Raw genomic sequence first — 27,871 nt, forward strand, 5'->3', positions numbered from 1 at the left:
TTTTATCCTTGTTGTCCATCCATTTTAAAATATCGTTTTAGGGCATGAGCCCAAAAATGAAGCATATCAAAGGATCAAGGGGATCATACTACATAAAGTGGTGAATTTCAAAACCTACCATTAAAAACTTCTTAGGGGTACAATTTTTGGATCAAACTAATATTTGTGTTTTACCTTCATATAGGTCTACATGACCTTAAGAACATGCTAAATGACAAATAGATATTGCGGTGGGCCTTAAGAAGTTTTTGACAGTAGGAGTTCAATGCCCACAGTTTCCTATGGTGTGGTCTACTTGAGCCTTTAGTCTGCCTTCTTTTGGGGCTCATAACCAATAGATGGAGTACATTTAATACATATTACATAGTGGGCCCCTCAACCCTTAACATATGACAACCATGACCTAAACCCATAATGCATGAGAAGTAAGACTTTAACACAGGACAACCATGACCTAGGCCCTTAACACATGACAACCTCAACCCTTAACATATGACAACCATGACCCAAGCCCTTAATATAGGACAACCATGACAACCTCGACCTTGGTTGACATGTGTTAAGGATTGAGGTTGACGTAAATATTCAACCAAGGCAACACATTAAAAATTTACATTATATCTCTTTCATTGTCTTTCACATGACAATGATGATTATCCCTCTCCACATCAAATCCCTTCCGACAATCACAACTCCCCATGAGAAGAACCATAATCATCCATCTCTATCTATAACCAAAAGTGGCTTTCATCTATAAGAAAATATTATTCTCTAAAAATAAAATAAAAAATTCATTCAAAATGTCTTCTTGTATTAGTAGTTTCCATCTCTAAGAAATATAGTTATTGGAGCAAAAATAAAATTCAATTTGAAGGTCGTAAAAGTTGTTGGCAATGCCCATACATCAAAAAAGTTGATGGCAAATGTAGTTGGAATGTGTGGTGGGTCCATAAAAGACATTCAAAAAGGAAGAAGAAGAGTCCCAGTTAAATAACAATGGGTCATCTAATGGCCTCGGACCCTACCTAAAGAGTCCTGGGACCACGTCTTTAGGGCCCACCGTGGGGCACGTCTCAAATCCATTCCGTCCAATAGAAGAAATAATGTCACTCGTTTAAAAAAAAAGGGATATGATATGGTGGGTGATGTATTTTGGACACACCAATTATCTCTAACATGTCCGCTTCATGAGCTTCTACTACAGTACATGCACATATAGAGTCACTGTAACCGAACCATGGTGGAACCGTTTAAACACTGCACATGGAAAGGTTATGTATAAATCAAGACTTTCTTCTATTGAATTCCATACACAAGTCTTTGGTCTTCACTTTCCTTGTACTAAGCTTTTAGGCCCGGCATGCTTCCGTTGTACTCGGCCAGAGTACTAGGTGTTGGGCTATTGGTGGACATTTAGTGGACGGCCAACGGCAAGTCCGCAAATTAATGGTTATGATTATTCAACCAATATTGACCTATTTACACAAGTCTTGAAATTTGAGTAAACATATCCCGCCTGTATAACTTTAGTACCTTTGTACCAAACATCAAACTGCCTAAGTGTCACTTAGGCGATATAAAAGCTTTTCTGCAGCTATATCATTCAAGGTGATAACTATTAATACAGGGTGATACGTTGAACTATGAATTAAACCATCCAAATTGAGGGCCGAAATTTAGATGGTCCACACATAAAATAATACCAATGTTAATGATTTTTGAAACTTAAATTCTAGTTATTTGATAGTTTGAAACATGTGAAAAATACTTTGAAACTAAATGAACATATTTTTATAAACTCGAGCAATTCTCAAAACATTACAGATTTTAGAAATCCAAGGTATATTAATATAAAGCATAATTTATACATAAACTTTAACACTTGGTAAATATCCTAATCAAATTCAAAGCATTAATTTCTAATTAGAACAATCCTAAACATTGAGTTCCATGGGTGCATAGTGAAGCTTAAACTAACCGAAAGTTTTAGATTTCTACTTTCATGTTAACATTGATAATCTAAAGAACATTTAGGATAACCAAAACCTAAACCAAAACTTGCCTTACAATTCAACCTTTTACTCATCCAACTTTTGATTTTTCCATCAATGGCTTTCACACTATTTTAGTCCTTTTAAGGAACTTCGATAGGTAGCCCTTTTCGATGATAACTGTTTTTTAGTTGGGTATTTTCTTTTTTTCTTTTCTTCTCATTGAACATTCATCCAGCTTTTGATTTTTCCATCGATGGATTTCACACTATTTTATTTCTTTTAAGGAACTTCAATAGGCAACCCTTTTCGATGACAACTGTTTTTTAGCTGGGTATTTTTTTTTCTTTTTTTCTCATTGAATATTCATCCAGCTTTTGATTTTTCCATCGATAACTTTCACACTATTTCAGTACTTTCAAGAAACTTCGATAGGTAGCCCTTTTCGATGATAATTATTTTTCAATAGCTTTTGATTTTTTCATCGATGGCTTTCACACTATTTTAGTCCTTTCAAGGAACTTCAATAGGTAGTTTTTTTTCGATGACAACTGTTTTTATAGCTGGGTTTCTTTTTTTTTTCTTCTTCTCATTGAACATGATGGGCAAATTCCATAGGTTTGGTTCCTATCATTCTCAATAATCATCAAGTTAACAATTCAGTATTATACTAAAACTTTTAGAAATGTAAGCTAGGTGTGATATGTGAAATCATGAATCAATCAATGTTTAAAAACTTCTAATTCAAAAATTAAAAACTTCAAATTTAAAATTTAAAATTTACCAGTGTTCTCAAAAGAGACCTCAACATGTATGTGCCTTCAAAGACACAAGCCCAATATTTCCTGGGCTAAGGAGTCAATTATGCTTTCCTCTTCTTGTAACCATGGATGACCTGAAAACATTATAAACAGATAATTTCGAGATTATGAAGATATATAAAAAGAAGAAAAGAAATTATAATTCAATAGAAAAGAATCAATAGCTTTCATGAGGCATGACTCAGGCTCACAAGCATGTTTGTCACATGGGTTTGCACCATCCCTCTTTTGGAGGCTGCTATGCATTTCCCAAAGATCCTGACCATTGATTGGTGTAGTTCAAGACATAAACCATTGCAAATTTTCTTTTCAGTAGACCAAATTCAATTAACAAATCAATGGTCAATATCATGCATGTATTCAGTGTGAGTTTAGAAGGCGACTCATCCATGGAAGGGTGCCCATAGTAGTTTAGATCATTAGAATAGTTATGCCCCAAGGCTGGACAATCATAAAAGATCATCGATCAATTATTAAATAAAAAACTTACTTAGAACTTCTACTGCAGTTAATCGTTGAGAAACATCCTTGTTTAGCATTTTCTTCAGCAGATCTTTTGCAGAATCCGAGACGCACATCCACTTCTCATCATTGAAATCTATCTCTACTGTTCTGATCGCATCAAATACGTCTTGGCAAGACTTCCCGTCGAACGGTTCATGGTGAACCAAAAACTTGTGCAAGACGACACCGACAGCCCATATATCGGATTTCTCTGTAACCCTTCGTTGTAATACCTCTGGGGCCATAAAATGAGGAGTCCCACCTGCTGGATATAATTCTTTACCTGTAGTTGAAAAATAATAAAATTCCATTAATTTGAGTTGCCTTTAAACTAAAAAAAATATGCAATGCTCATTCAAGTTTGTTATAGTGAGGGTATATTGTATTTGGTGATTTCAAAGTTACCTTTCAACGTCCTCAGAGCGAAACCAAAGTCTGCAATCTTTAACCTTCCTGACCTAGTTCGAAGTATGTTATCCGGCTTGATGTCACCGTGGATGACTCCCGATTCATGGCAATACTTCAACGAGGATACAATCTCCTTTATCACTGCGGCAATATCTCTCTCTGACTTGAATCTTCTATTATGGAGGTCATCCAACAAGGAACTCCCATCGCACATCTCCATGATTAGATGAAAAGAATTGGCATCCTCGTAGACAGCTAGTAGTGTCACCACACCTGGATGACCAGATAGGTGCTGCATTATTTCTATTTCTTCATGGATGCGATAGGCTACGATCTTCGCCACTGATTTGCAGGCAAAGCAACGCTTCCTGATTCTATCATGACAAACCCGGACAACACCAGAGGTTCCTTTTCCAATCACCCGACCAACTCTAAAATCATCTTCCATCCTTTTCTTGCCCATCTCATCCTTCAATCCTCTCTTTTCAATAACCTTCTCTCCTTTTTCACTCACCATCTCGATTATCTCCAGAGAAAAATGTCTTCTCGATGTATCTTGATTCTTCCTTGTGTTTTATCGGTTTCAAACGCGCGGGAAGCGGATTGCGTGCTAACTACGCTTAGCCGACTTAGTAAACTCTATGCCGTCCACCATGATTTATGTTTTTTTATCCACTCCGTCCATCCATTTTAGCAGCTAATTCTATGGCTTGAACCCAAAATGAAACATATAAAATGCTCAAATGCACCACACTACAAGTAACAGTTGAATTGAACATCTGCCGTTGAAAAATTCTTGGGGGCCACAGAAGTTTTGGATCAAGCTTATATATATATATATATATATTTATGTCCATCCATCTCTTTATGATCTTATGAACAGGTTAGATGACAAATAAACATCACCGTGGGGCCTTGCAATGTTTCAACGGTGGAAATCATTGTCCCCACTGTTTCCTGTGGTATGATCCACTTGATCTTTGGATATGTTTCAAATTTGGACTCAACCCCTTAAATTAGATGGAAAAACGGATGGACGGCGTGGATAGACCACAGACATTCAAGGTGGACCCAACTGAGTTTACTCATTATGATAATAGCCTACTGAGTAACTCAGTACAACGGCCACTATTTAAACATTACAACCGTAGTTTTCATGAGGCTGATGTTTAGCTCCCGAAGTTTCCAACTGTGGTCGTTCCCATCCCTATTATTTCCTAAGGAGGGGGCCCAGTTGAGTCTTGGATCTGCATTGTAACAGCCCTGATTCCAGTAGTTAGTCTTATACACTTGTACATGCATATATATATATATATATATATATATATATATTTATTTCTAGGAAAAAATAGTAAACATTTAGAAATAGGGAAATTGACCGTACTTGAGTGTTTGTGGCCGTAGATTAGATTGTTGATTAGATTTACCTTGTTACCATTAATGGTAGAAGTATTGAATTTCATGGATGAAATTATCTTTAACAGGGGTAGATTGTAACACCCAGTATCCCACGTACTTGGGTCTTTGTGGCCGTAGAACCAGATAGACGGAGTAGATCTCTCCAAACATCACTGTGGACGCCACACAAATAGTGTGTGCGCACCGAGAGTGTGCACACTCGTTGTGCACTGGACCAAATGCTCGGTCAAACAGCATTTGACCCGAGCCATGAGAGGAAAAGCCTTCCTATTCTCTCTCCAGTGCTTCCTGCCAGAGGCAGTTCGAACGGACGAGTGTCCGTTCCGTCATGTGATGGCCCATCATCATGGATCATCTCCAAAATCGGAACCGTCCATCTTATAGATGAGAAAAATCCGACCAAACCCTTAGTATTTTCACGTGCATCTGCACACATTTGGGTCCATCTCTAAAATGGGACTGAAATTTTAGGTTAGAGGAGCAATTCTAAATTGTTCACATTGGTGTGGCCCATTGAATTTTTTAGTCCGCTGAAATTTCGTATTTACATATAAAATAATGGTCCCCCTCAGATGAACAGGGTAAATCTACGTACTCGTGGGCCCACAGTGCTTGGGTATTTTACGCAGATTCTGTCCATTCAAAATTGACTATCAGTCACTCAACAACACGACCATCCTGATGCTCGGGCGAGCTGCATAGCAATCCTACCTGGTGAACGTCCTAGATTTCCTCCTTGGCACGTGTGGGGTAAGTAACTAATGTAAGCCGTCCGATTTTATGATGGATTTTATTCCTAAAACCTAAGCCATCCTTCCTTGGTGAGGGTGGGCCTACCGCGTTTCAGGTGGAGAGAATGTTATTACAATCCAGAGACCATAGAACTCGGTGGATCCGTGACTGTAGGGCCCACCGTGATGTATGTGTTTTATATCCACGCCATTCATATGTTTTCCCATCTCATTTAAGGGCATTTACTCAAAAATTAATAAGATCCAAATCTCATGTGGACTACACCATAGGAAACAGTAGTGGTTGAAAGACCACCGTTAAGGCATTCCTATGGCCCACCGTAATGTTTATTTTCCCTTCAACCTGTAGATTAGGTCACTCAGACTGGATGAAGGAAAAACTGCCGTTTACATAATGGGCCTCAACAGGGAACAAAAATCTCCCACGAATGTCCATCATGGTGGGGTTCGATGGTTTGGATTTCATACGCATACCTTCGCTGCTTTATAAAGAAAAGAAAAGAAAAAAAAAAACGAGGATATTTTCATAATTTCCCTCAAAATGTACCTCCTCGTAGAACCATTATTTGGTAAAATATAGATTCTTCAGGAATTTTGCAGCCATTATCCCTTTTCTTTTTTGTTTTTTGTTGACCATTGGTCCCAATGATAGGATACATTTGTTTGGAGGGAATTGATTGAATGCAGGGCCTGGTCCCTGATGGGACATGCCTTAGCAATCCGGGCAACTTACTAGGTAGCATGCACTTGTCAAAATACATGTGCTAAAATCAGGCTTGTACACTAGAATCCTGTAAAACCTCTTGGCTAAATGAGTTTTTTTTTTTTTTTTTTTTTTCAAAAAAGACCAGATTGTCTATGCATATCAAGAGAGGGCTATACAAATCCACTTCGGGTGGGCCCCACAACAAAAATGGATGAGGTCCGCCTAAAAGAAAAACAAAAGAGCAGCCTTTCTCCACACCCCAAAAAACTAAGAAAGCACTTCCCGCAAATGAGTTTGTTTTTACCTCTGTTGTGACTATCCGCATGTGTCGTCTGAACCATCCACCTTGTGAACTCATGCTCTACAATCCAACATAAGATACTCTGAACAAATGATTCCGGCAGTCTAGAGATGAATATAGAACAATGAAAATAAAATTTTGGTTCTCCAATTGGAGATGAATTTAGAACCTCCTGCCACTATCTGAACATTTTTTATTTTGGCTCTCATTTAACTCTAAAAATCAAAGTTAAGGATCATCACTGAAACATAAACATAGGACTGAGTTGTGGTAGAAACGAAAATCTAGATGTTTCAAATCATTGGACCATCTCTCAGCATGGGGCCAGTGGTAGGTATACAGGTGACGCACAGTTCCTGTGTCAGAAAAGAGGCAAAATGATCTCTGGTTAACTTAGAAGATTAATAAAAGAGATCCGAGGCTATCTGGGAGAATGGTCCATCGATAATGGGGGCCGTCAAATCAATGGCTTTCATCGACCAACCATGAGCTCCATGTCTACAAACTAAACTTGGCCTCAAGAGATAAATAATAGAATTCAAGATGTATAAAAATCAACGAAAACAGAAATAAAAATGCAATGTATCTGCAGATGGTATGCTCTTAATGATAATACTACTAAAAAGGAAAAAGAAAACAAGAATATACCTATAAAATGGACCAGTCCAAACACTGGATATGAGTATGGAAGACCATCAAGCACTTGGAAGGTATCATACAATGCTAAATTGAGTTTGTGTTAGGGTTTGAATGCAGAGCCCACCTGGAGATCTGAATCATTCATGGTAGGCCCCAAGGTGGATTGGAGATATCCCCAAGATCTTCCCACATCACATGATTGTAACAATCCAAGTTGACCCTCGCTAACGGTGAACCACTGCTTGTAGTTGTCCATTCCATTTGATGACAAGGATCGTCTGAGAGGGTAGATATCAAGGCCTGTCAGGTCAATGTCATAAGTTACTGCAATTTGAGGTCTTGAGTCCATATGGTTAGACAAGACTTACCATCCACCCAGCATATAACATCCAGCCTGTCATGTATTTGTGACATCCAACCCTCCAATAAGTTAGCTCTGTCATGACCATCACCTTGTGTGAAAAATAGCTACATCCACTCATTAGGTGGGCCACACTTGTATTTTGTTATTTATCAGTGGCTAGACATCATCTTCTATGGTGTTGCCCATCAGATGAGTAAATGGGGCTGAGTTTTGCATAAAGTGATCCTTATGGTGGGGCCAACCTTTTAGAAGGGTTGGAAGTTATTTGTTGGGTGGATGGTAACTTATGGTCCAACCTGTTGGACTTGAGGCCTTCTCTAAATAGCCAGAATATATTATTAAAGAAGCCGAATACCTAACCAAGCAGGAAAGCATTCCCAATCCATAAAATCTGCACAGACCGACCTTTGCATAAGTGTCTCACTATCGTTTGCCACCCTCCCTAGTGTGATCAATTGAAATGTTTAACATGTAAACTAAATAAGATAACTCAAACATAAACAATAGCCTCAACAACAACAAGAATCGCCTTACCAAGAGATTACATTGCAAGAATCACCTTTGACAACAAGATTTCCGTAGTAAGATCTTGTTAAAAAAATAAAAATTGAAGACCTTACCTTGGGCTTTCATTTCCACTTACCTACCTTCTAATATACCAGAAACATCAAGATCAGGACCCTCGATCGAGCCATTATTTGCTGAGATTGACCACCTCGTTCAGCAATTTGTTGATAGAAAGCTTTAAATCATCAGTTACTATCAGCTGCTGGGGCAGCAAGTCTGAGGCGTACACAGTAAGGAGCCTCAATGCGTCCACTAAATTAACGTTCTCCTTTTTCACTACTCTATGGTTCACGAATTTGCATGAGCTCTTCAATTTACAAGGTCGGCACACCTAAGTGCATGAAAAATGAGGGAAAACAATCTTCAAGATGAATGATGAAGAACATCACCAGGCATCCAGCCCTAGGAAATGGATTCTATAGCGAGGAGATGAATGTGTTGAGGTCCTGAGAAAAGGGAGGGACATGAATTCCCATGGGAATCCAATTCCCAGGATTTGAACCTTTTATGAAGATGGGTTGCAAAATTTTGGGGAATGGATCCTCAAACAATCGTATTTTTTAGATGGATAAAAAGCCCCTCCTCTCCTTTGTCTCCTCCCCATTCTCAGTATCAAACTGGATTCCTGAGAATAGCTTCCCCAGTACCCAAACACCATAGACAACATATCTTTCACAAACTGGATTCCTGAGAATAGCTTCCCAAGTACACAAAATTTGAACCTTTTATGAAGAATAGGTTCAAGACGAATAATGAAAAAATTCCCTAAAGTTAAAAAGTTGCTTACGATATCTTCCTCGATTCTGAAGAAAGTTCGTAGACCCTTGGCTGCAAAAATGGTTTTTCTTTCAACAGTAGGGCAACCAAAAAGGGCAACCTTTTTCAAGTCACCGCCAGATAGCCATCTGCAAAAGCAAGAATTTAAGGCAGTCACCACAAAAGAAAGCTGGATAATGTAAAATTGATTGTAAGAAAAATGTCAATTGTGCTAATTTGTACAGGAAGCTCAAATTGTAATTATATGCTTTCCTATATTAATTACAATAATTTCAAATTAGATTGATTGTACAGATCGATTAGCAATTGATTAAGACCCAACATGATGAAAATAATTACAAATATTTTATTGATTCTTTTTCAAACAGAAGTTTTTCAAAATAGAAATGATCCAAAATTAGTAATAACTATAAAGTATCTGAAGTAAACCTATTCAACCAGAGATCTCCTTCAGGCCAAGGAAGAGAAGCATTGCAGTTGATCCAAGTAAAGCAGGTTAAATGATTGAAATTCCTAGCAAATCAGGTTGAAAGCTTGAAGAGCCTCTTCCTATGTCCTGAGCCCAAGGTACATCATCCATCCAGGAAAATATGTGGTGTGAGCTAGCTGCCTGTGAAGATTACCAGCCCCAACCAGAGGAAGTGATTGAAGGGAACCGCCACAGCTTTCCTTGTCAAGAAACTCACAACTTTCTAAGCTTGAATGTAATGCCCTTGACATCATCCTATCTTAAGGTGATGCCTAGGGTTGCATTTGAATACATTGTTAAATTGAATTGCAATGACCAGTTCAATAAAAAGGAAATGACCAGATTATTCATAAGTAGATACATTGAAATGAAGGAGTGTTAACATAGCTTGCATTCAGGAAACCAAGTGAAATTAAGGGACCAAAACTAGAGAAATTGATGGATATAATTTTTTTTTTTAAAAAAACATTTTTATGGATACAAACTTTGGCACATAGGAAAGGACAATAATAGAAATGGGGTAGGAATAGTGGTAGTTAAAAATATAATGGATAAGGTTTTAGATGTTAGGAGAGTACGTGATAGGATTTTATTAATAAAACTAGTGTTAGGAGAGGAGATAATCAATGTTATTAGTGCATATGCGCCACAAGTAGGGTTAGAGGATAGAATCAAGGTGGATATGGATGGACTGATGCAAGGAATTCCGAAGGGAGAGAGGGTATTTGTAGGAGACTAAAATGGTCATGGAAGAAAAGAAAGTGAAGGATATGAGAGCATGCATGGAGGATATGGTTTTGGTAGAAGAAATGAGATGTGGGAGATTGTCCTTAATTTCGCTATGACACACAACATAGCTCTAACAAACACAAACTTTAAAAAGTTTGAGACATTTAATTACTTTCAAAAGTGGATCACATACAAGACAGATTTCTTTCAACTTAAGAAAACATGATAATCAATTGTTGAGGGTCAAATATTGCATATTAGACCTCAATTATTACCTGATTTTACGAACATGATAATGCTTAACGTCATATTTTAATCGTATTTTTGTTGCCAGGTGAATTTAAAGAGCTTGGACTGAAAAGGGTATTAAAAGCATAAATTTAACGCTCCAAAATCACAAAGGCAAGGGACGGACCACAGGGGACCAAGATCGAGGAATTTACATGCCAAAGATTCGAGAAGATCAAGTGATTGGGTTTAAACGGGCCTGAAAGATGTCCAGAATGCAAGATCACAGGGTTCCCACCATCCGTCCGGCTCGAAACTTTATATCTAGCCTGAGGACCATAAATTAACCATACATGTCAAAATTCAGCCCTTGGATCAATGTATAAGTGACCCGATGGGCAAGATCAGACAATAACCATTAAGAAAGCATCTTGGATATCCTTGGGAGATCGGGATCCAAACTGAACCGATGGAAAAAACATGAAAAATGATGGATATCCGCCAAATTTCAAGGCGTTTGGACGGTGTACTATAACATAACTGACGCTGGAAGGTGATTGAGGAATTGATGGCAATTTTGTAAATAAAACTAGCACCAATGCATGACACTGGTCAACCAACACCAAATTTAACGGTGAGTGTCAATTTCCACTTATTTAGATGGTGCGGCCCCCCTGATTTATGAAACTTCCTCATCTTTTACCCCGCGTCATAACATAGTGGGACAAAGACGGTGAACGGAGTGGATTGCTTACCAAACATCACAGTAGACTCCACCTGATGCTACAACCAATATATGCCAATGTTACGTTGCCTCAACAGGCATGTTAGAGCGTTGATATGGTCGGATTGTCAAATGTGTTGTGGCCCACCTAAGACTCAAATTTGTCCCATATTTGACGCCATTGCTTGGCATGACCTTGCAAATCTAATGGAAGGAGTGGATTTCGAAGACATCTGAGATTGTGGGCCCCACCAACTACACAGATGGGCCCTCGTTCATAGCGAACGGAATCAACGAGGAAACCGGAACAACCGGGATATCCTCGCTGTAACGTGATCGGGCATTGGATCCAGGCCTCGATCCGAGCCATTCAAAAGCTTGGGAATGAGATTTAGACCCTACCCACGTTGGCTGAAATCAGAGAAAAGGAGTCGCAGCTCATGCCAACTCCTTCTGTGCAGAAACAGGATGCGTAAAGAAGTCCATCGACCCTCTTTCGTAAGCGTAAATTGCCTTAAGCAGGAAAGATCTAGAGACCGACTCCCACCGACACAATCGACCTACCTTATTGCTATAAAAGAGAGAGAAGGTCGTGAGAGGTGATCCATCAGCTAAGCCATGGAGGCACCATCAGAGGGGCAGCAGTCTTCTTCTCTTTCTTCTTTAGTTTTCTTTTTTTTTTTTTTCTGTGTTTGTTAAGAGTTTTTAGTTAATCATAATCATGGTTGGTTAAACCTCTTAGCTAGGGCTAAGAGGTGAAGCTTGTAGCGTGATTAGGATGGTTGCTTTGTTTCGATTCATGCTTTATCGAACTCTTGTGGATTCTAGTTTAATTATGAAGGAATACTTTTAGTTTTTAATGGTTTGTTGTGACTTAAATTACAATAGATTTACAATAGCTTTGAGTATGTTCCTTCTATTATAGAGGTTATGCACTTGGGAACCTTGTTGTTCACCATCGTCTCCTGGGCATGGTTAGATGACGGAACTCTTCCTAACGTTTATAACTTTCTATGATTGGTGGTGGATTGGCTAAATTTTGTTGTTTGCTTTGTCTTATGGGTATGGTTTTGTGATGGAATCAATTCTAATTCTCATATCTCTCATCTCTTGAAAATTAGATCGAAGGAAGTTCATATTTGGATTTTTAATGATATACCTTCCAGCTGGATGAGGATGGGACTCTGACTCCAGTTGTGTTCTTGAATCATTGCAAGATGGCTTCCCCGATTTCTACAAGTGGATCCTTGGCACCCTAGTTTACCACCTTTATATTTTCCAAGTTTTAGTTAATAATTCACCATTACTCTCTTAATTCTTTCTGATTTAGATTACATCGTCGCCTAGTTCTAGTTCGAGTTATTTTCAGAATACGTACAAGGTTCAGTCCCTGTGGATTCGACCTCGATCTTACCGAGATTATTACTACATCACAACCCTATACTTGGGGTGTGAACATCAATATATAAGGATTGCAAGGTTATACCATGAGAGTCTGACTGTGCAACGTAGGTCAATGGTTATGGATTTTTACATTAAGAGATGAAGGGAGTGAAATTAATAGGTGTCCAAAAACTAGGTAGTGGAATTTAAAAGAAGAGAAAACAATGTACGTGGTTGTGTGCATCCATAAGGAATAGTCTGGTAATCTCTTTCTGATCTCTCTATTTTGCTATTTTTAGGAGTTTCTTTGATTTTTTTATTTTTAGAAATTTTCTAATTCTAGGATCTCTTTTATTTTTAGAAACTAACTTACTTTCAAATTCAAGTTTAGAACTTTTCTAATTTGTTTTTAGAATCTTTCTATTTTCCTTTTTAGAAAATTTTCTTATTTGAGAAACTTGTTTACTTTCTATTTTAAGTTTTAGGAACTTTTTAATGTTTTTTTAGACTTTCTATTTTTAGAAACTGAATTGTTTTGTTTTCTTGTGCAAGACCTTAACATAGAACTATAATTTGGTAACTTCTTTCTAACTTCCCCTCTACCTACTTTCCATATTGCTGTAGAATTTTTCTTTTATTTTCTTTTAGGATTAGATTCAGAGTTAGAGTTTCACCATGTATATGTAGGATTAGATTTAGAGTTAGGGTTTCACCATGTATATGCAAGAATGGGAACATCAGTATGCTGAGATAGCTAATAGACACTGGGAAGGGATATATGATAATTATGATAGAAATTAACCTACGTCTCAAAATTTTCCTAAAACAATCATCGAGAACCAACCAGAGTATAACGCTCCATCGGTTAAGAAGTCCTTATGCGATCATATACGGGAGAACAATTACACCCCATGGACAGTACGTGAGTGTTGGGGTTATCATAACTATGGGAGCGAGAATTATTATCACCCATCTGATAAAAAGAAAACAATGCGTGATTATATTATGAGTGATAATATGTATGACCAACCATCAGATGCTCCCACCTATGATCCACATGACTCTAATCAGTGGAACCTCTTGGTTCTTCGGACTAGTGATCTTCATTGATCGATTGGGTGTGACCATGTAAGATCGGGAGGTCTCATCCCTCGCTGAATCCAACCTAAGTAGTAATTGAATTCCATACTCCATGGTTGTAGTGATGGCCCGCTCCATTGCATGTTTCCTTTATGATTTTCTCAGTTATGATGATTACTGTTAGAATTTTATATCATTTATTCCTTTTATTTCCTCTGTTTAATTATCTCCATGAGCATGCATCAAATTAGGGTTCAAATTTGGTATCAAAGCCCAGGCTTGCATGGTTTTTGTCTAGATCGAGTTATCAAATTAGGATTTTGATTTTTAGGTTTAACTTGGGAAAGTTTCAGGTTTAAAAAGTTTTCAATTTTAGAAACTTTCCAATTTTAGAAAGTTCCTAATCTGGAAATTTTTCAGATTTGAGTTGTTTCCTGTTTCAACTTAATTGTGTCAGTTCGTAGTAGTTTTGCATTCATCGCATTCATCTTGAAAGTCATAACACCTAGTAGTCTAGTTAGGTAAAGTTTGGTTCAAGTCTTCATTGTATGCCCACGAGAAGAGGTAGAGGTTTCGGACTTCAACCTACCATGAATAACGAGCATTTATCTGAGCAACTTGCTCAATTGATACAGAAAAGATAACCGCCCTAGAAGCGAGTCAAAGGCGTGAGTTTGCTCACCTTGAGTGAGACCCAAATTACCACCACCATGACTAAGGTGGAGCAATCTAGAGGCGTCCCAAAAGGAAAACCCCGCCGTAGGGGAAGATGCGCACTCCCAAAGTGGAAGGAATCATTGAAGATCTACTTCACGTGGCCGCCACACGTGCCCGTGGTAGTGAGGATGAGAGATCGTGGTAACTCGTGGTGTGGTGCGAGAGGCACGAACCACATGTGGTCATCAAGAACGTTATGATCCTGATGAGCGTGCGATGAAGAGTGTGAGAGTTGAGGCTCCAAGTTTTGGACGCTTGGATCCCAAGGCATTTCTTGATTGGTACTGACATGGACCACTACTTTGAGTGGTATGGCATGTCGAAACCGTCAAATGCGGTTTGCTAAGATGAAAGCTTGTGGGTCAAGCCAAGCTTTTCTGGACCAACACCGAAGCGTAGGATAGAGAAAGTTGGTAGAGCCCCTATCACACATTGGTATGAGATGAAAGAGAAGTTGAAGGAGAAGTACCTTCCTCTCTCATACTGGCAGAAGCTCCTTGACCAGTGGCAATTACGCCAAGGGTCAATATTTCTGACTACATCGATAAATTTGAAGAGTATGTGATGCGATGTGATATCCGAGAAGACCCTCTAGTAACGCTCTCGAGTTTTAAGACGGGCCTTTGTGCGGATCTTCGGCCGCGAGCTTATCACTCGGCCCTTAACGGACTTAGTTGTGCAGGAGTTAGAGCAGTATCTGAAGGCTCCTGTCGTTCGTCGTTTTGAGTCCCGAGACTCCAATACTAGATCTAGTTCCCAAGGAACTAGACCTAATATTGGTAATCAACCTAGGGCACAGGCGACCATTCCGCCTAGGCCTAGGGAGGACAAGGGCAAAGGGGTTCTTGGTGCCGGTCCTAGTAACATGAGCCAAGTGAGGTGCTATGAGTGTGGCAACCTTGGCCACATGTCTAATCAGTGTCCTACGAAGAGAGCCTTAGTTATAGGCGAATCCCACGAGGGTGGAGATGAACAGGGTGATTATGAAGTTGAAGAGTATCACCCTGAAGGAGGACTTACTGATGAAGAAGTGGATGGAGAAGCAACGCTTGCAGTAGTCAGGCGTGTGTTAGCTCAGTCTAGAAGTAGTGTTGACTGGCGTCGAAGCACTATCTTCTACACTATTGCCAAGTGTGGTGAAAAGAATTGTAAGGTGATAGTGGACAGTGGAAGTTGTCAAAATGTGATTTCCACTAGCACCTTAGATCGCTTAAAACTGAAATCCACACCTCATCAGGTAATGGCCTTCTTGGTCGTTCAAGACATCCCTACCGTCACCCAGCAATGTCTAGTCTTTCCATCGAGTTTGGGTCATACAAAGAGTCCCCTGGTGTGATGTTTTCCCTATGGATGTGGGGCATGTTATCCTAGGTAGACCGTGGCTATTCGATAACACGATCTACGATCTTTGGCCGTTCGAATGCGTGTACTTTTATGTATAATGGTAAAAAGATCAAACTTAATCCCATGCCACCTGAGAATACACTAGGGAAGAAGAAGGATGAGAATGCAAGTGAGCCTAGAGAAATGGAAAAATCTAAACCTAAGTCTTTACATATAATCAACACAAGAGAGTTTGAAAAAGAGGCTAAGGAGGATTCTATAGTGTATGCCCTTGTGGCTAGAGAAATTACACCTGAGGTTCTATCAGAGTTACCCCGTGAGGTGACCTCGGTCCTGAAGGAATACAGTGATGTATTTCCTGAAGACTTACTGAATGAGTTGCCACCTATGAGGGACATACAACATGCCATTGATCTTGTCCCAGGGTCTACTCTACCGAACCTTCCTCACTACAGGATGAACCCTGTAGCGCATGCAGAGTTGAAGAAGCAAGTTGATGAGCTTCTACAAAAGGGTTTCATCCAAGAGAGTATGAGCCCGTGTGCCATGCCTGCATTGTTGATGCCAAAGAGAGACGACACGTGGCGCATGTGTGTGGACAGCCGTGCCATAAACAAAATTACTGTCAAGTATAGGTTCCCTATCACCTAGACTTGATTTGTTTAATCAGTTGCAGGATGTTCAATATTCTCCTAAGATAGACCTCAAGAGTGGATATCACCAAATTCGTATACGCCCATGAGCGATGAGTGGAAGACGGCGTTTAAGACGAAAGATGGGTTGTATGAGTTTTGGTATGGTCATGCCCTTCGTGCTATGTTATCTAACGCACCCAAGAGTTTTTCATGCGGGTGATGACCCAAGCTTTGAGGCCGTATACACCCACTCGATGTTTAAATTGTTCTAATTCCTAGTGGATTAATACTTTGAGCGATATGAAGTCTTACCGTGTTTATGAGTACCAGGAGACTAAGTAATGCCCAACATTTGAATCTTAGAAGGTCTCGTAGTGTCCTTAGGAAGGAAAAGTTGTACGCTAATCTATTTTAAGAAATGTGCATTCATGTATTTAACCAAGTTGTGTTCTTAGGATTTATAGTGTCATATGAAGGGATGCACGTAGACCCTGGGTTGAATATTCCATATTAGACCCCAATTATTACATGATTTCCATTCATGAGGTGCGAAGTTTTAACGGCCTACTATTTTAATCGTATTTTTGTTGTAAGGTGAATTTAGGGGCTTGAACACGATCATGTCTCCCATTACCGAGTGCATGAAAAAGAGAGAGTTCGTGTGGTCTAAAGCCGCCGTCAAGGCTTTTAAAGAAATTAAGGGCAAGATGGTGGAAGCTCCTGTCATGCGTCAACCTGACTTTTTTCTACAATCTTTGTAGTAGCGTGCGATGCGACGGTGTCGGTATAGGTGGATTGTTGAGTCAAGAAGGACACGCCTTAGATCGGTGTATAAGTGACCCGATGAGGCAAAACAAAAATACTCCACTTACGACAAAGAATTTTATGCGGTAGTGCAATCGTTGCCCGGACATTGACGACACTACCTCCTACCGCAAGAATTCGTTTTGTTTTCTGACTAACCATAAGGCTTTGAGATATTTGCATCGAAGAAACTCAACCCAAGGCATGCCAATTGGGTCCAATTTCTTCAATTCGTTTGTTTTGAAACACAATGCCGGGGTTGAAAACAAACCAGTGGATGCCCTTAGTAGGAGAGTGGTGTTGCTCAACTCTTTGAGTGTAGAGGTAGTCGGAATTGAGCAACTGAAAGATGAATACCCCATATGTCCCTGATTTTGGGGGTACTTACACGTCGCTCTCTAGTGACCAGCATAGTATGGGTGGTTATGTTCTTAAAGATGGCTTTCTTTTCAAGGGAGACAGACTTTGTATTCCACCCATATGTCCCTTCGTGAATTCCTCATCTGGGAGCTTCATAGGAGGGATAGCCGGCCATTTTGGTCGTGATAAGACCATGTGCCCTCGTGGAAGATCGCTTTTGTCCCAAGCCTCAAGCGATTTGACGTAGCCAAAGTTGTTGGTCGAACATGTCACCGGGCAAAGCAAAGAAAGCAAAATACGGGGCTGTACACGCCATTGCCAGTTCCACATGCCCCATGGCAGGACATTAGTATGGACTTCGTGCTCGGTCTCCCAAACGAGGAAACCGAAACAACCGGGATTTCCTCGCTGTAACGTTGTGGTGGACCCTTTTTCTAAAATGGCGCATTTCCTCCCATGTTCGAAAACGTCAGATGCATCTCATGTTGCTCGTCTTTTTTTGATGGTGTGGTGCGTCTCCATTGGTTACCTAAAACTACCATAGTGTCTGATCGTGATGTTCGATTTACTAGCTATTTTTGGAAGGACACTGTGGCACATTATTGGAACTCATTTGCAATTTTCTACTGCTTAACTTACTACCCACAAACAGATGGTCAAATTGAAGTGGTAAACCGTATTAGCCTTGGAAATCTTCTACGTTGTCTAGTGGCTTTGTGATTCATGCTTTTCAAGATTCTTGTGGATTCTAATTTTACCATTATGAAGGAACTTGCTTAGTTTTTAATGGGTCGACTTAAATTAATAGATCTACAGGGTTGAGTCCTTTTTAAATTGTAAGTGGTTATAAACCTAGAATGCCCATAGATCTCTTACCTATGTCTGTTACCCAAAGGTCTTCTGAGTCAGCTGATGCATTCGCACGCCATATTCATGATTTACATACACATATTAGACAGCGGTTAAATAAGAGCAATGATGATTATAAAGTTTTAGCTGATTCTCATCGTAGAGTGCAAGAATTTCAAGAAGGAGACTATGTAATGGTGCGAATAAGGCCAGAGCGATTCTCTCAAGGATCTGCAAAGAAATTACAAGCGCGTAGTGCTAGACCATTCAAGATATTACAAAAGGTTGGGTCCAAGGCGTATCGGGTTGACCTTCCATCTGAAATGAGCATTAATCCAACTTTTAATGTGGAAGATCTAGTCCGTGCCCATACTCCCATTGTTGATACATCATCCCTTTCATGGCCTTTTTCTGAGTTTGCTACCCAACCCCTTCCACCCCCTCCTCCACCCAATACCCATAAAGAAGCAATTGAGGAAATAATGGATGACGAGATAGTATACACGAGAGATGGGGGTTTACAAAGGTATCTTGTCAAGTGGAAGAACAAACCATCGTCTGAATCTACGTGGCTGTCGGGCGACGCATTGCAGGGTATTGATCCAGATCTACTTGAGCGTTACAAAAGTTTCAACTCGTCGGGGTCGAGTTTTTCTCACCCGAGGGGAATTGATGCGGACACAGGTGCATTCAAGGTGTACCAACGAAGAAAGCGCCAACCACAAGTGCCGTCCTTGTGGATAAGCGAATATTGAGGAGCTGAAGACCTTTCACATGTGATTGGACATATAGAAGACCCCACTTAGGGAAGACACATGTGAAGGAAGATTGGAGAAAGAGGACCGAGCGCCCAAACTTTCCCATACTTATGTTATTTGTACGTTTTTTGACTTAGTTAGCGGTCTTTTAGTAATCTTATATCTTTATTTGCTTATCCTAGGGGTATTTTAGTAATTTTATGTCTTTATGTGCTTATTTAAGTGGGGTAAAGCCCTAAACACGAATTTCAACTATTGATGAATGAAAAGCAAACCCTTTAGTTGCCTCCTTCCTCTCTTCTCTCTAATGGTGCTTCTTCTCTCCCCTTGATCTTCTTCTTCTAATTTCTTCTTGTGCCCCTCCAACTTCCTCAAGGTAATAACTTTCTTTCTTCTATTTTTTTTGTTTTGGCTAATTCCTCTTCGATCAAAATCTTGAGAACCGATCTAAACCCTAAATCCCCAAATTCTCAAATCCCTAATCCGAGAAACTTCTTGGTTCTTCGGACTAGTGATCTTCATTGATCGATTGGGTGTGACCATGCAAGATCGGGAGGTCTCATCCCTCGCCGGATCCAACCTAAGTAGTAATTGAATTCCATACTCCATGGTTGTAGTGATGGCCCGCTCCATTGCATGTTTCCTTTATGATTTTCTCAGTTATGATGATTATTGTTAGAATTTTAGATCATTTATTCCTTTTATTTCCGCTGTTTAATTATCTCCATGAGCATGCATCATAATTAGGGTTGTCCTGCGTCAAATTGTTTCCCCTCTGTGGGTAGCATGTAAATTATAATAGTAGTGCTAAAGGGTAGTGTGGGGTCTAACCATGTTGACATTGCTATTTCCCTAGTCAACTACTCAAGCATGACATTGCATGTGTGGGTGACTAGAAACGGCCTCTCTATGCCCCTACTTTGCTTGCTCACTCTTTGGGGAGTGCGTAATAGTTTCATTGGCATTAATACTAGGTCAGACCATGTTGGCATGTGAGTGGTGTCAATGTGAGCCTCTACGATTGCTGGTTCCAAGAGGCTGAGTAAAAGAGGAAGGTCAATGTGTGGTGGACAGCTGATTTTAAAGCTTTTTTTTTTTTGAAAGGTAGCAAAAGAATTCATTAAAAAAAAGCGCTGAGCTGGCGCAAACTAAATACAAACTAAAATAGAAAAGAACAATCTTTAAGCCTCTCAATTGAATAAGTCCATTCAATTACAAAATCCCTTGCCCTTAGCTAGACACACTCCACACTGCTACTAGCATTTATGAAACACCTCCCATTCGTTTCCTCCCAAATTGCCTAAAGACCCACCAGGAGACTTTAAGTCTCCGGATATCCCTATCCTACTTCTTAATTCCTACGCCGTGCCAAGCCAAAAGAAGACTATCAACTGAGTACAGCATAGCCCAGGAAATGAGAAAAGACCTTAAATCCACCTCATATACAATGAGCAAACGAATAGTATACAAAAAGGTGAGCGACTGATTCAGCATTTGCCATGCACATGAGACAAATGTTAGGAACCACACATGCATCGTTATTGCAAATCAGTCCCCCCTCCGTCGAATGATAGAATTATTGAACAGAGAAGAGCCTTGATTTTTCTATTCGCCAAAGCATCCTATCTTGTTCTCCTATCACTGGGATGCATAAATTGACGTGATCTAGAAGCCTCAATAACTCCACTTTATCCTTGTTCATGGAATCACGGCGAGGAGACCAAACAATGTTATCTCCACAAATGGAAAAGCAATGCTTCACACAAACATTGCAAACTGTAGCAAGCTGAGCCATTCTTGGAAACATAGATTGCAATGGCTCTTCCCCAATCCATATGGCCTCCTAAAAGCGAATCTTCTCCCCATTCGGAAGGACAAAGCTGATCCCTTCATAGAATTTCAACTACAGAATTCTATCACTTTCCAAATTGCTGAAGCTCCATACATGGAAGAATCTTTAGTCCACCACCCTCCTTCAGCACATCCATATTTACTTGCTACATGCTCCTTCCATAATGCACCTTCCTCCATTCCAAACCGCCACAACCATTTACCCAACATAGCACCACTCATCAAACCCAAATTTTTTTATGCTTGCTCCCCCCTCTTCTATAGGCCTACAAACTCCAAACTTTTCAAATGCAACTTTTTCTCATTATAGCGAACCGGCTTCCCCTCTGTTGCTCCAAATCACGTGGTAGAATGATTGAACAGAGCAGAGCTCTGATTTTTCCATTCACCAAACCATCCTATCTTGTTCTCTTATCACCAAGATGCATGAATGGATGTGATCTAGGAGCCTCAATAACTCCTCCACTTTATCCTCGTTCATAAAATCACGATAAGGAGAGACCAAACAATGGCGTCTCCACAAACGGAAAAACAACTCTTCAAACAAACATTGCAAACCATAACAATCTAAGCCATTATTGTAAACATAGATTGCAATGGCTCTTTCCCAATCCATATGGCCTCCCAAAAGCGAATCTTCTCCCCATTCTGAAAGACAAAGCCAATCGCTTCATAGAATTTCAACTTTACAGATGCTATCTAAATTGTTGAAGCTCTATATGCAGAAGAATCTTTAGTCCACCACCCTCCTTCAACGCATCCATATTTAGAATGGATAAGCTATAACACCCTCCATAATACACATTCCTTCGTTCCAACTACTCAAATGAAACATTTTCTTCTCATCCAATCCCTGCCACAAAAATTTGCGCCTCAGTCTTTCCTACCTAGCCAACACTAACTTCAGGCATCTGAATAATGACATGAAGCATAAAGGCAAATTTGACAAAGTGGCTTTAATGAGGGTTATTTGACTGCCAAGAGATAAATACCGGCTTTTCCACACTAATAACTTTCTTTCAAATCTTTCTATTACTGCATCCCAAAGGAACTGATTTTAATTTTTTTTGCAAATCCAGTATTAAAAACACAACCCAAATTTTTACAGTAAGGCTAAGATCATGATGATCAATGGCTGACATTAAACCATAGTGGGATGATTGCTATTATCCATTAACCCTCATGACTTATGAGCAAGGGAGTGACTGATGATTTTGGATATGGTCAGTACATTCCATGCATGGTATTTTGGTAATTCCATAGTGTGTGAACTTTACCGATTTCCATATAAACACAGGTCGCACGCAAGAGAGCCCTTTACATGAAGCACAGGTGCCAACATGGAAGTTTTTAGGACGTGTACGAAATGCATAAGGTGACCCCTGTTGCGAAGATGATTATACAAACAAAAAAAAAAAAACACGCTGATATACTCATTAGGTAGGCATATATATTTGTCGAATGTGGACAATCAGTAAGTTTGTTCCCAACCTCCCATTCTTTTCATATATGGCTAGCCAACCACAAAAGTTGACTAGCCTGATTTTTATGTAAGCCTTTGCTTGAGGGCCACCTTATGCACTCAGATTTCCCAAACACTTGCCATGGTAGCACATTGGCTGCGTGTAAAGTTGCAAGTCCAAAGGGTGCCTGTGGGGCAAGACACAGAACGGATGTAGACTTTTGACTGAAAAACTACTGCATGAAAGTGTTGAAATGTTGAAAGCCTAAACTCAACCAATCAATTCTTAGAGACCAAAAATCAACAACAACAAAGACAATTCTATCCAACTCTTTAGGTCTTGCTTGGCAGGCGCATAGATAAAAGAGGAGATTATTGTCTTCTTTTAAAAAATAACCCTTGAATCCACAAGGAGAGAAATCTTTAAAAATAAAAGAGAAATGAAATGATATTATTGATGAAAGTTTGTTTACAAAGCCCTCTCACATGACTTATATAAGTCCTAAACCTTAAATTCGTAACTTTCCTGAAATAGTAAAGTTTCCTAAAGTAATAAATTTACTAGAAGTCTAAAAGTAGTAAACAACTTTTAAACGGATTCAAATTCTTTGAAATATCAAACAAGGACTTTAAGCTATTATAGGGCTCCTAAAACCCTAAAAATAGTAAAAATTGTTAATAAAAATAGCAAAAATGACTTTACTCAAACCCCTTACGTGACCTATTTTTAGAAAATCATTTAGGGGCCAATAGCCTGTGGCATTGGTCATCATGTAGAGCCCGTTGATACCGTTCAAATGACATACCATAGGTTCTAAACAAATAAGAGGTCACAAATTTATGGTCGGAAGCTATAATGCTATAATGTGCCCTAGACTCTTGGATTGAACTTTCTAGCCTGATTTCTTTCAATCCTAGCTGTTGATGAAATTTTCCTTGACTTGTCTAACATCAGACCCCTACACTTGAAAAATTAGACCCATCGTCGAGTTTAGAATGATTGTAGCACATCACAATTACCTGCTTTTGTAGCCCATCTTTTCTGCCTTTAGCAACTAGTGATGGTGAAAGCCTACACACTGGATTGAAATTTTATACTTACGGTGGAACTTTATAAAATGAAACATTACCTTCCACTTCTTTCAATCGTTCATGTCAGGTACGTCAATTCCCACCTCTTTTCTAACAATGGATTTGTGATTGGTCACTCTTGACTAATGTCAACTGGCCACATTGTTGTTGTTGTCACTACTAGCTTTCAAGTTATGCACTTTGATTATTGTGGAGAAGGTAAAAGGGTGATGATCTGCTTAGAGCTTGACCAAATGACCATAAAAGTATTTATCTCCTTAACCATTGAGTCATTTGTATCCATCAATCCACCGATCCCTTTTATAAATCCATCCACCAACTAAGGTTTTAACTCAATCATAACTTTTCTAACTGATTGTCAATCTGTCTGTAAATCCATCAAGTGATCCAATGGTGGATCCTTCTTGGAGTGATCACATATGTTGATGCACATATGAAACAATTGATCCATCCATGGATTTATTAAGTAGTCGACAATGGTTACCTCGAGAGCATCTCCATTTGCATGTACCTACTCTTCTTCTTCTTCTTCATCTTCATCTTCAAGAGGCACTCCTTCATCCTGCCCTATAATATTTCATTCTCCTTTAGCTCATTTCTATGCATAGAGTCTACATCGTACTGTCATGGTCCTCTAAGTAATATGTGACAAACTCCCATATCACTTGGCACTTCATCTTTATAATATTTACCAATTGATAACAAAATTTGGCATCTTCGTTAGTTTTTTTTTTTTTAATCTTGCTAATTGTGTATGGAGAAGCGTGTTTTTCTGTCTTCAGCTACAACTTGTCCACCATGGCCTTGGACATAATATTCTCACTATTGTCACCAATACATTCGATGATCAAGTCAAACTTTCTCATTGACTGTACACGTGACTCTGAAGATGTCAGTTGCTGTGATATTGGTTCCTGCTTTGGAGTATACAGTAGTTTCCTCATGACAAGTGATGCCCCTTGATCTTTGTAAGTCCACTTGTCGTCTTCACCCTCATCCCAGAGATCTTCCTCTACCTCATTGTCAGGTTTTGACTGATCCTCATCCGCCTTCTCTTAGTAGTTAGGTTAGCCACCTGTCTCTGAGGGCATTAATTGGATCAATGCCTAGGTTGACCACAACTGTAACAGTTGGCCGGTTAGGGTGGAGCATAGGGGTTTTAAATTAATAAGCATTCCTAGTGTTGGGTGCTCCTCCTTGTTGCCTGGCTTGTAGTTTGTCCACTCCTCAAATCTTGGTTCATGGCAACAAAAGCTCGAGACCATCCCCTGACTGGCTCTTTATCTTGAACCTGAATCGTAGCCAGTGTGGGCTTAGAAGTGGTCCTCCCTATTGCTTGGGCCCTCCCGAAAAGTCTATTTAGTTGTGTCTCTACTCTAATCGCCAACTTAACAACTTCATTAAAAGTTCAAACAGATTGCATCATATGACATAATCTTGTATAGCCATCTGCAGTCTGCTTGTAAATCTTGCAACTTGTTGCAATTCAGTCTCTATTAAGTCGTTACTTGAAGATAAGCAGTAGAATTTTTCCATATTATCCTTCACTGTACGTCTTCCTTGGCAACAATTTTGGTACTATTGGAACAATACTTGATGGTAGTTTGCTAGCCAGAATCCTGCTTGCATCAACTTCTTTATCTGCGGCCAAGTTTGTATTAGTGCCTTCGATTATCGCATCCTTGAGAATTGGAGTTGTTCCTATCATGTTGACGCTACACCTTAAACTTGTACATTATAAACTTCACTTTTTTCTCCTCAGGAATCTCCATGTAATCAAAGAATAGCTTTGCCCAAGTAAGCCAATCGAGGAAATCCTTGATGTGAAGATGCCCATCGGAGGAAAGGAGATCTACCTCAAGTCAGTAGTCCTGATCCTGTCCAACGCCTTCTCACCCTCTATGATGGAGGATAATATCACCCACCTCCTCATTGCTAGACTTGGCACCAAAAATTTGCAATCTACAATTTGCCATAAGTGTTGGATCTGTTGAATCATGAACTGGCCAATTGCAATCCCCTTCGCCAGTCGTGGGCCATTCATTACCACTTATTTTGGTTGAGCCCCATGGTCTCAAACAACTAAGCAACCATTGGTTGCGGTTCCTAGATGGCTCTCCACACGGCCGCGAACTCTGCCTTAGTCACAAGTTGATTCTTTGGAACACTATTCGAAGAATTGTTCCCACCCTATTTGTTGAAAGCAATCAATCTGAAGAAAGACCTCACTTTGATATCAAATAACATAGCAAGTGCATCGATAAAAGAGAAGACATGGTCGTCTGCTTCTAAAAAATTGCCCTTGAATCTATTAAGAGAGGAGTCTCTAAAAAATGAGAAATAAAAGTAATATTATTGATGAAAATCTATTTACAATGCCTCTCATATGACTTACATAAGTCCTAAACCCTGAATTCAAAACTTTCACAAAATATGTTAAAAATGGTAAATGACTTCCAAATTGACTCAATCTCTTTCTCATGACTAAGGACTTAAGTTATTATAGGATTCAAGAAATCCTAAAAATAGTAAAAATGCAACTCACTGAAAATAGTAAAAAATGACCTAAAACTAAAAAGTAACCCTAAAATGACATGTCTTTTGGAAACAATTCAGGGGCAAACGGCCTTTGGCATTAGCCAACATGTAGAGCTCGTTGATAACATTCCAATGACATATCATACGCACGAAACAGATAACTGGTTGCAAAGTTATAGCCATCGGAAGCTATAAATGTGCGCTAGTCCCTTGGATCGAACTTTCTAGCCTGATTTCTTTCAATCCTAGCTGTGCATGAGATTATCCTTAATTTGTCCAACATTATTATATTCCAAGTTGATCTTTATAACAAGCCAAAACATCTTTACAAAGCTAGACCTAAAATGCTTGGAATTGAATTCTCTAGATCATCAATCCTTCTAGCAGAAGTATCCTAAACACCAAAAAGAAAATGAAAATAAAAGGCTTTACACTGTAATTTCCTAAGGTGAAAGTGCGTACTTTGCAATATCTTGATGGTCGCACCCAAACCTTTCTGCGGCAGACTTTAGGAAGCTTTGGGAATAACTGCTGGAGAAGCATTGGAGATCCAACTGCCCCTCTTTCAAGAAATTAGCATTCCTCAGGTATCCTTCCTCATGCAAACAGTTCACGAATGAAAGCATCTCAGGAGAAAGTTCTTTTGGTACTTTTTCCAAAGATCTCGATTCTACAGTATCACTCAACTTCTTTTCCCTGGGCGGAGCATATTTCTTCTCAGAAATCGAAGGTTTCGCAAAGAGAGAATACAGGCCGTTAGATTTAGGTCGGTCGGTTCTGAACCCATCTTTCTTCTCCGTTTTGGGATGCGAACTTCCATTGGCTTTCAGAATCTCCACATCTCTCTCCAAATTCCGTATCTTCTCCTTCAGTTCTCTGATTTCCAGAGATGCTGAACTATCCAGAGGCTTCCTATTCGTATTCTTCTTTTTCTTCTCCGATCTTTTCTGTTTCTTGATAGATTTCCCAGCATTTTGAGATTCTGATGCCGATTCAACTGCATCCGACTTTCTGCCGTTCTTCTCCAAATAGATCAAATCAGTTTCTTCGATTCGTTCTTCGGTGATGTCGACAGCTTCTTGAGAAAAAGCCGCTGAAGATGAGATAGTTCGAGAGATGGAAGGAAGAGAGGAGAAAACCTGAGAATCTAGATGTCCGAGCAGGAAAAGAGAAGAATGAGAGTGAGAAAGGGATCGCGAAGGGTTTTGCAGTTTGAGGATTTTACAGAAATAATGGGCCCGAAGGGTTCTCTTGATAATCTCCATGCTTTTGCTTACAAGAGATTCTGGAGTAATGGAAGAAAGGCAGAGGAAGCTGGGAATTCTCCAGCGTTTTGGGTTTAAGAAACTCGTTGAGTGGAATACCCGAAATACCCCTGTTGGGATTCGTTTGGATGCGCGGACAAGTCACTTAGACAATATGGCCATGTCCAGGATTTGTTCATGGACGTCCATGTTTTGTGTTTGGACGATCGAACCGAGTTGTGCATCGCTCCTTTTCATTACGTACACACATCCTGACTACCTGTTTAGATTCACGAAAAGTAATAGAAATGAAATAGTATTTCCTGTGAAACTTACTTTCTATTTTTTGATGATC

The 27,871-nt window shown here is 39.5% G+C and overlaps 3 protein-coding genes across 5 annotated transcripts in view; all 3 read right to left on the minus strand.

Moving 5' to 3' along the window:
- Positions 1 to 2,812: 2,812 nt before the first annotated feature.
- LOC131246935 (serine/threonine-protein kinase PEPKR2-like) lies at positions 2,813 to 4,241 on the minus strand. Its single transcript, XM_058247398.1, has 3 exons — positions 3,722 to 4,241; positions 3,303 to 3,599; positions 2,813 to 2,886 (listed from the first exon to the last, which is right to left on the minus strand). Exons 1-3 carry the CDS (start codon positions 4,239 to 4,241, stop codon positions 2,813 to 2,815), a joined length of 891 nt encoding a protein of 296 aa, XP_058103381.1.
- Positions 4,242 to 6,689: 2,448 nt separating this feature from the next.
- Positions 6,690 to 27,733, minus strand: LOC131245450 (uncharacterized). Of its 3 annotated transcripts, XM_058244936.1 has the most exons (5): positions 26,735 to 27,733; positions 9,260 to 9,377; positions 8,261 to 8,803; positions 7,666 to 7,841; positions 6,690 to 6,962 (listed from the first exon to the last, which is right to left on the minus strand). In XM_058244936.1, exons 1-3 carry the CDS (start codon positions 27,535 to 27,537, stop codon positions 8,600 to 8,602), a joined length of 1,125 nt encoding a protein of 374 aa, XP_058100919.1. In that variant the 5' UTR covers positions 27,538 to 27,733; the 3' UTR covers positions 6,690 to 6,962; positions 7,666 to 7,841; positions 8,261 to 8,599. The 3 variants fall into 3 exon arrangements, with proteins under 3 accessions (XP_058100919.1, XP_058100918.1, XP_058100920.1); XM_058244935.1 differs by lacking the exon at positions 6,690 to 6,962 and having other exon boundaries at positions 7,548 to 7,841; XM_058244937.1 differs by lacking the exons at positions 6,690 to 6,962; positions 7,666 to 7,841; positions 8,261 to 8,803 and adding an exon at positions 8,815 to 9,097 and having other exon boundaries at positions 9,153 to 9,377; positions 26,735 to 27,732.
- The window catches only part of LOC131245449 (uncharacterized), a 59,878-nt gene continuing 38,696 nt past the window's right edge, over positions 6,690 to 27,871 (minus strand). The window contains exon 7 of the mRNA XM_058244930.1: positions 6,690 to 6,905. The gene's annotated coding sequence lies outside the window, so the exon portion shown is untranslated. The remainder of the gene's footprint in view (positions 6,906 to 27,871) is intronic.

This window comes from Magnolia sinica, chromosome 5, assembly GCF_029962835.1.
Source record: "Magnolia sinica isolate HGM2019 chromosome 5, MsV1, whole genome shotgun sequence".
NCBI classification, from domain to species: Eukaryota; Viridiplantae; Streptophyta; class Magnoliopsida; order Magnoliales; family Magnoliaceae; genus Magnolia; species Magnolia sinica.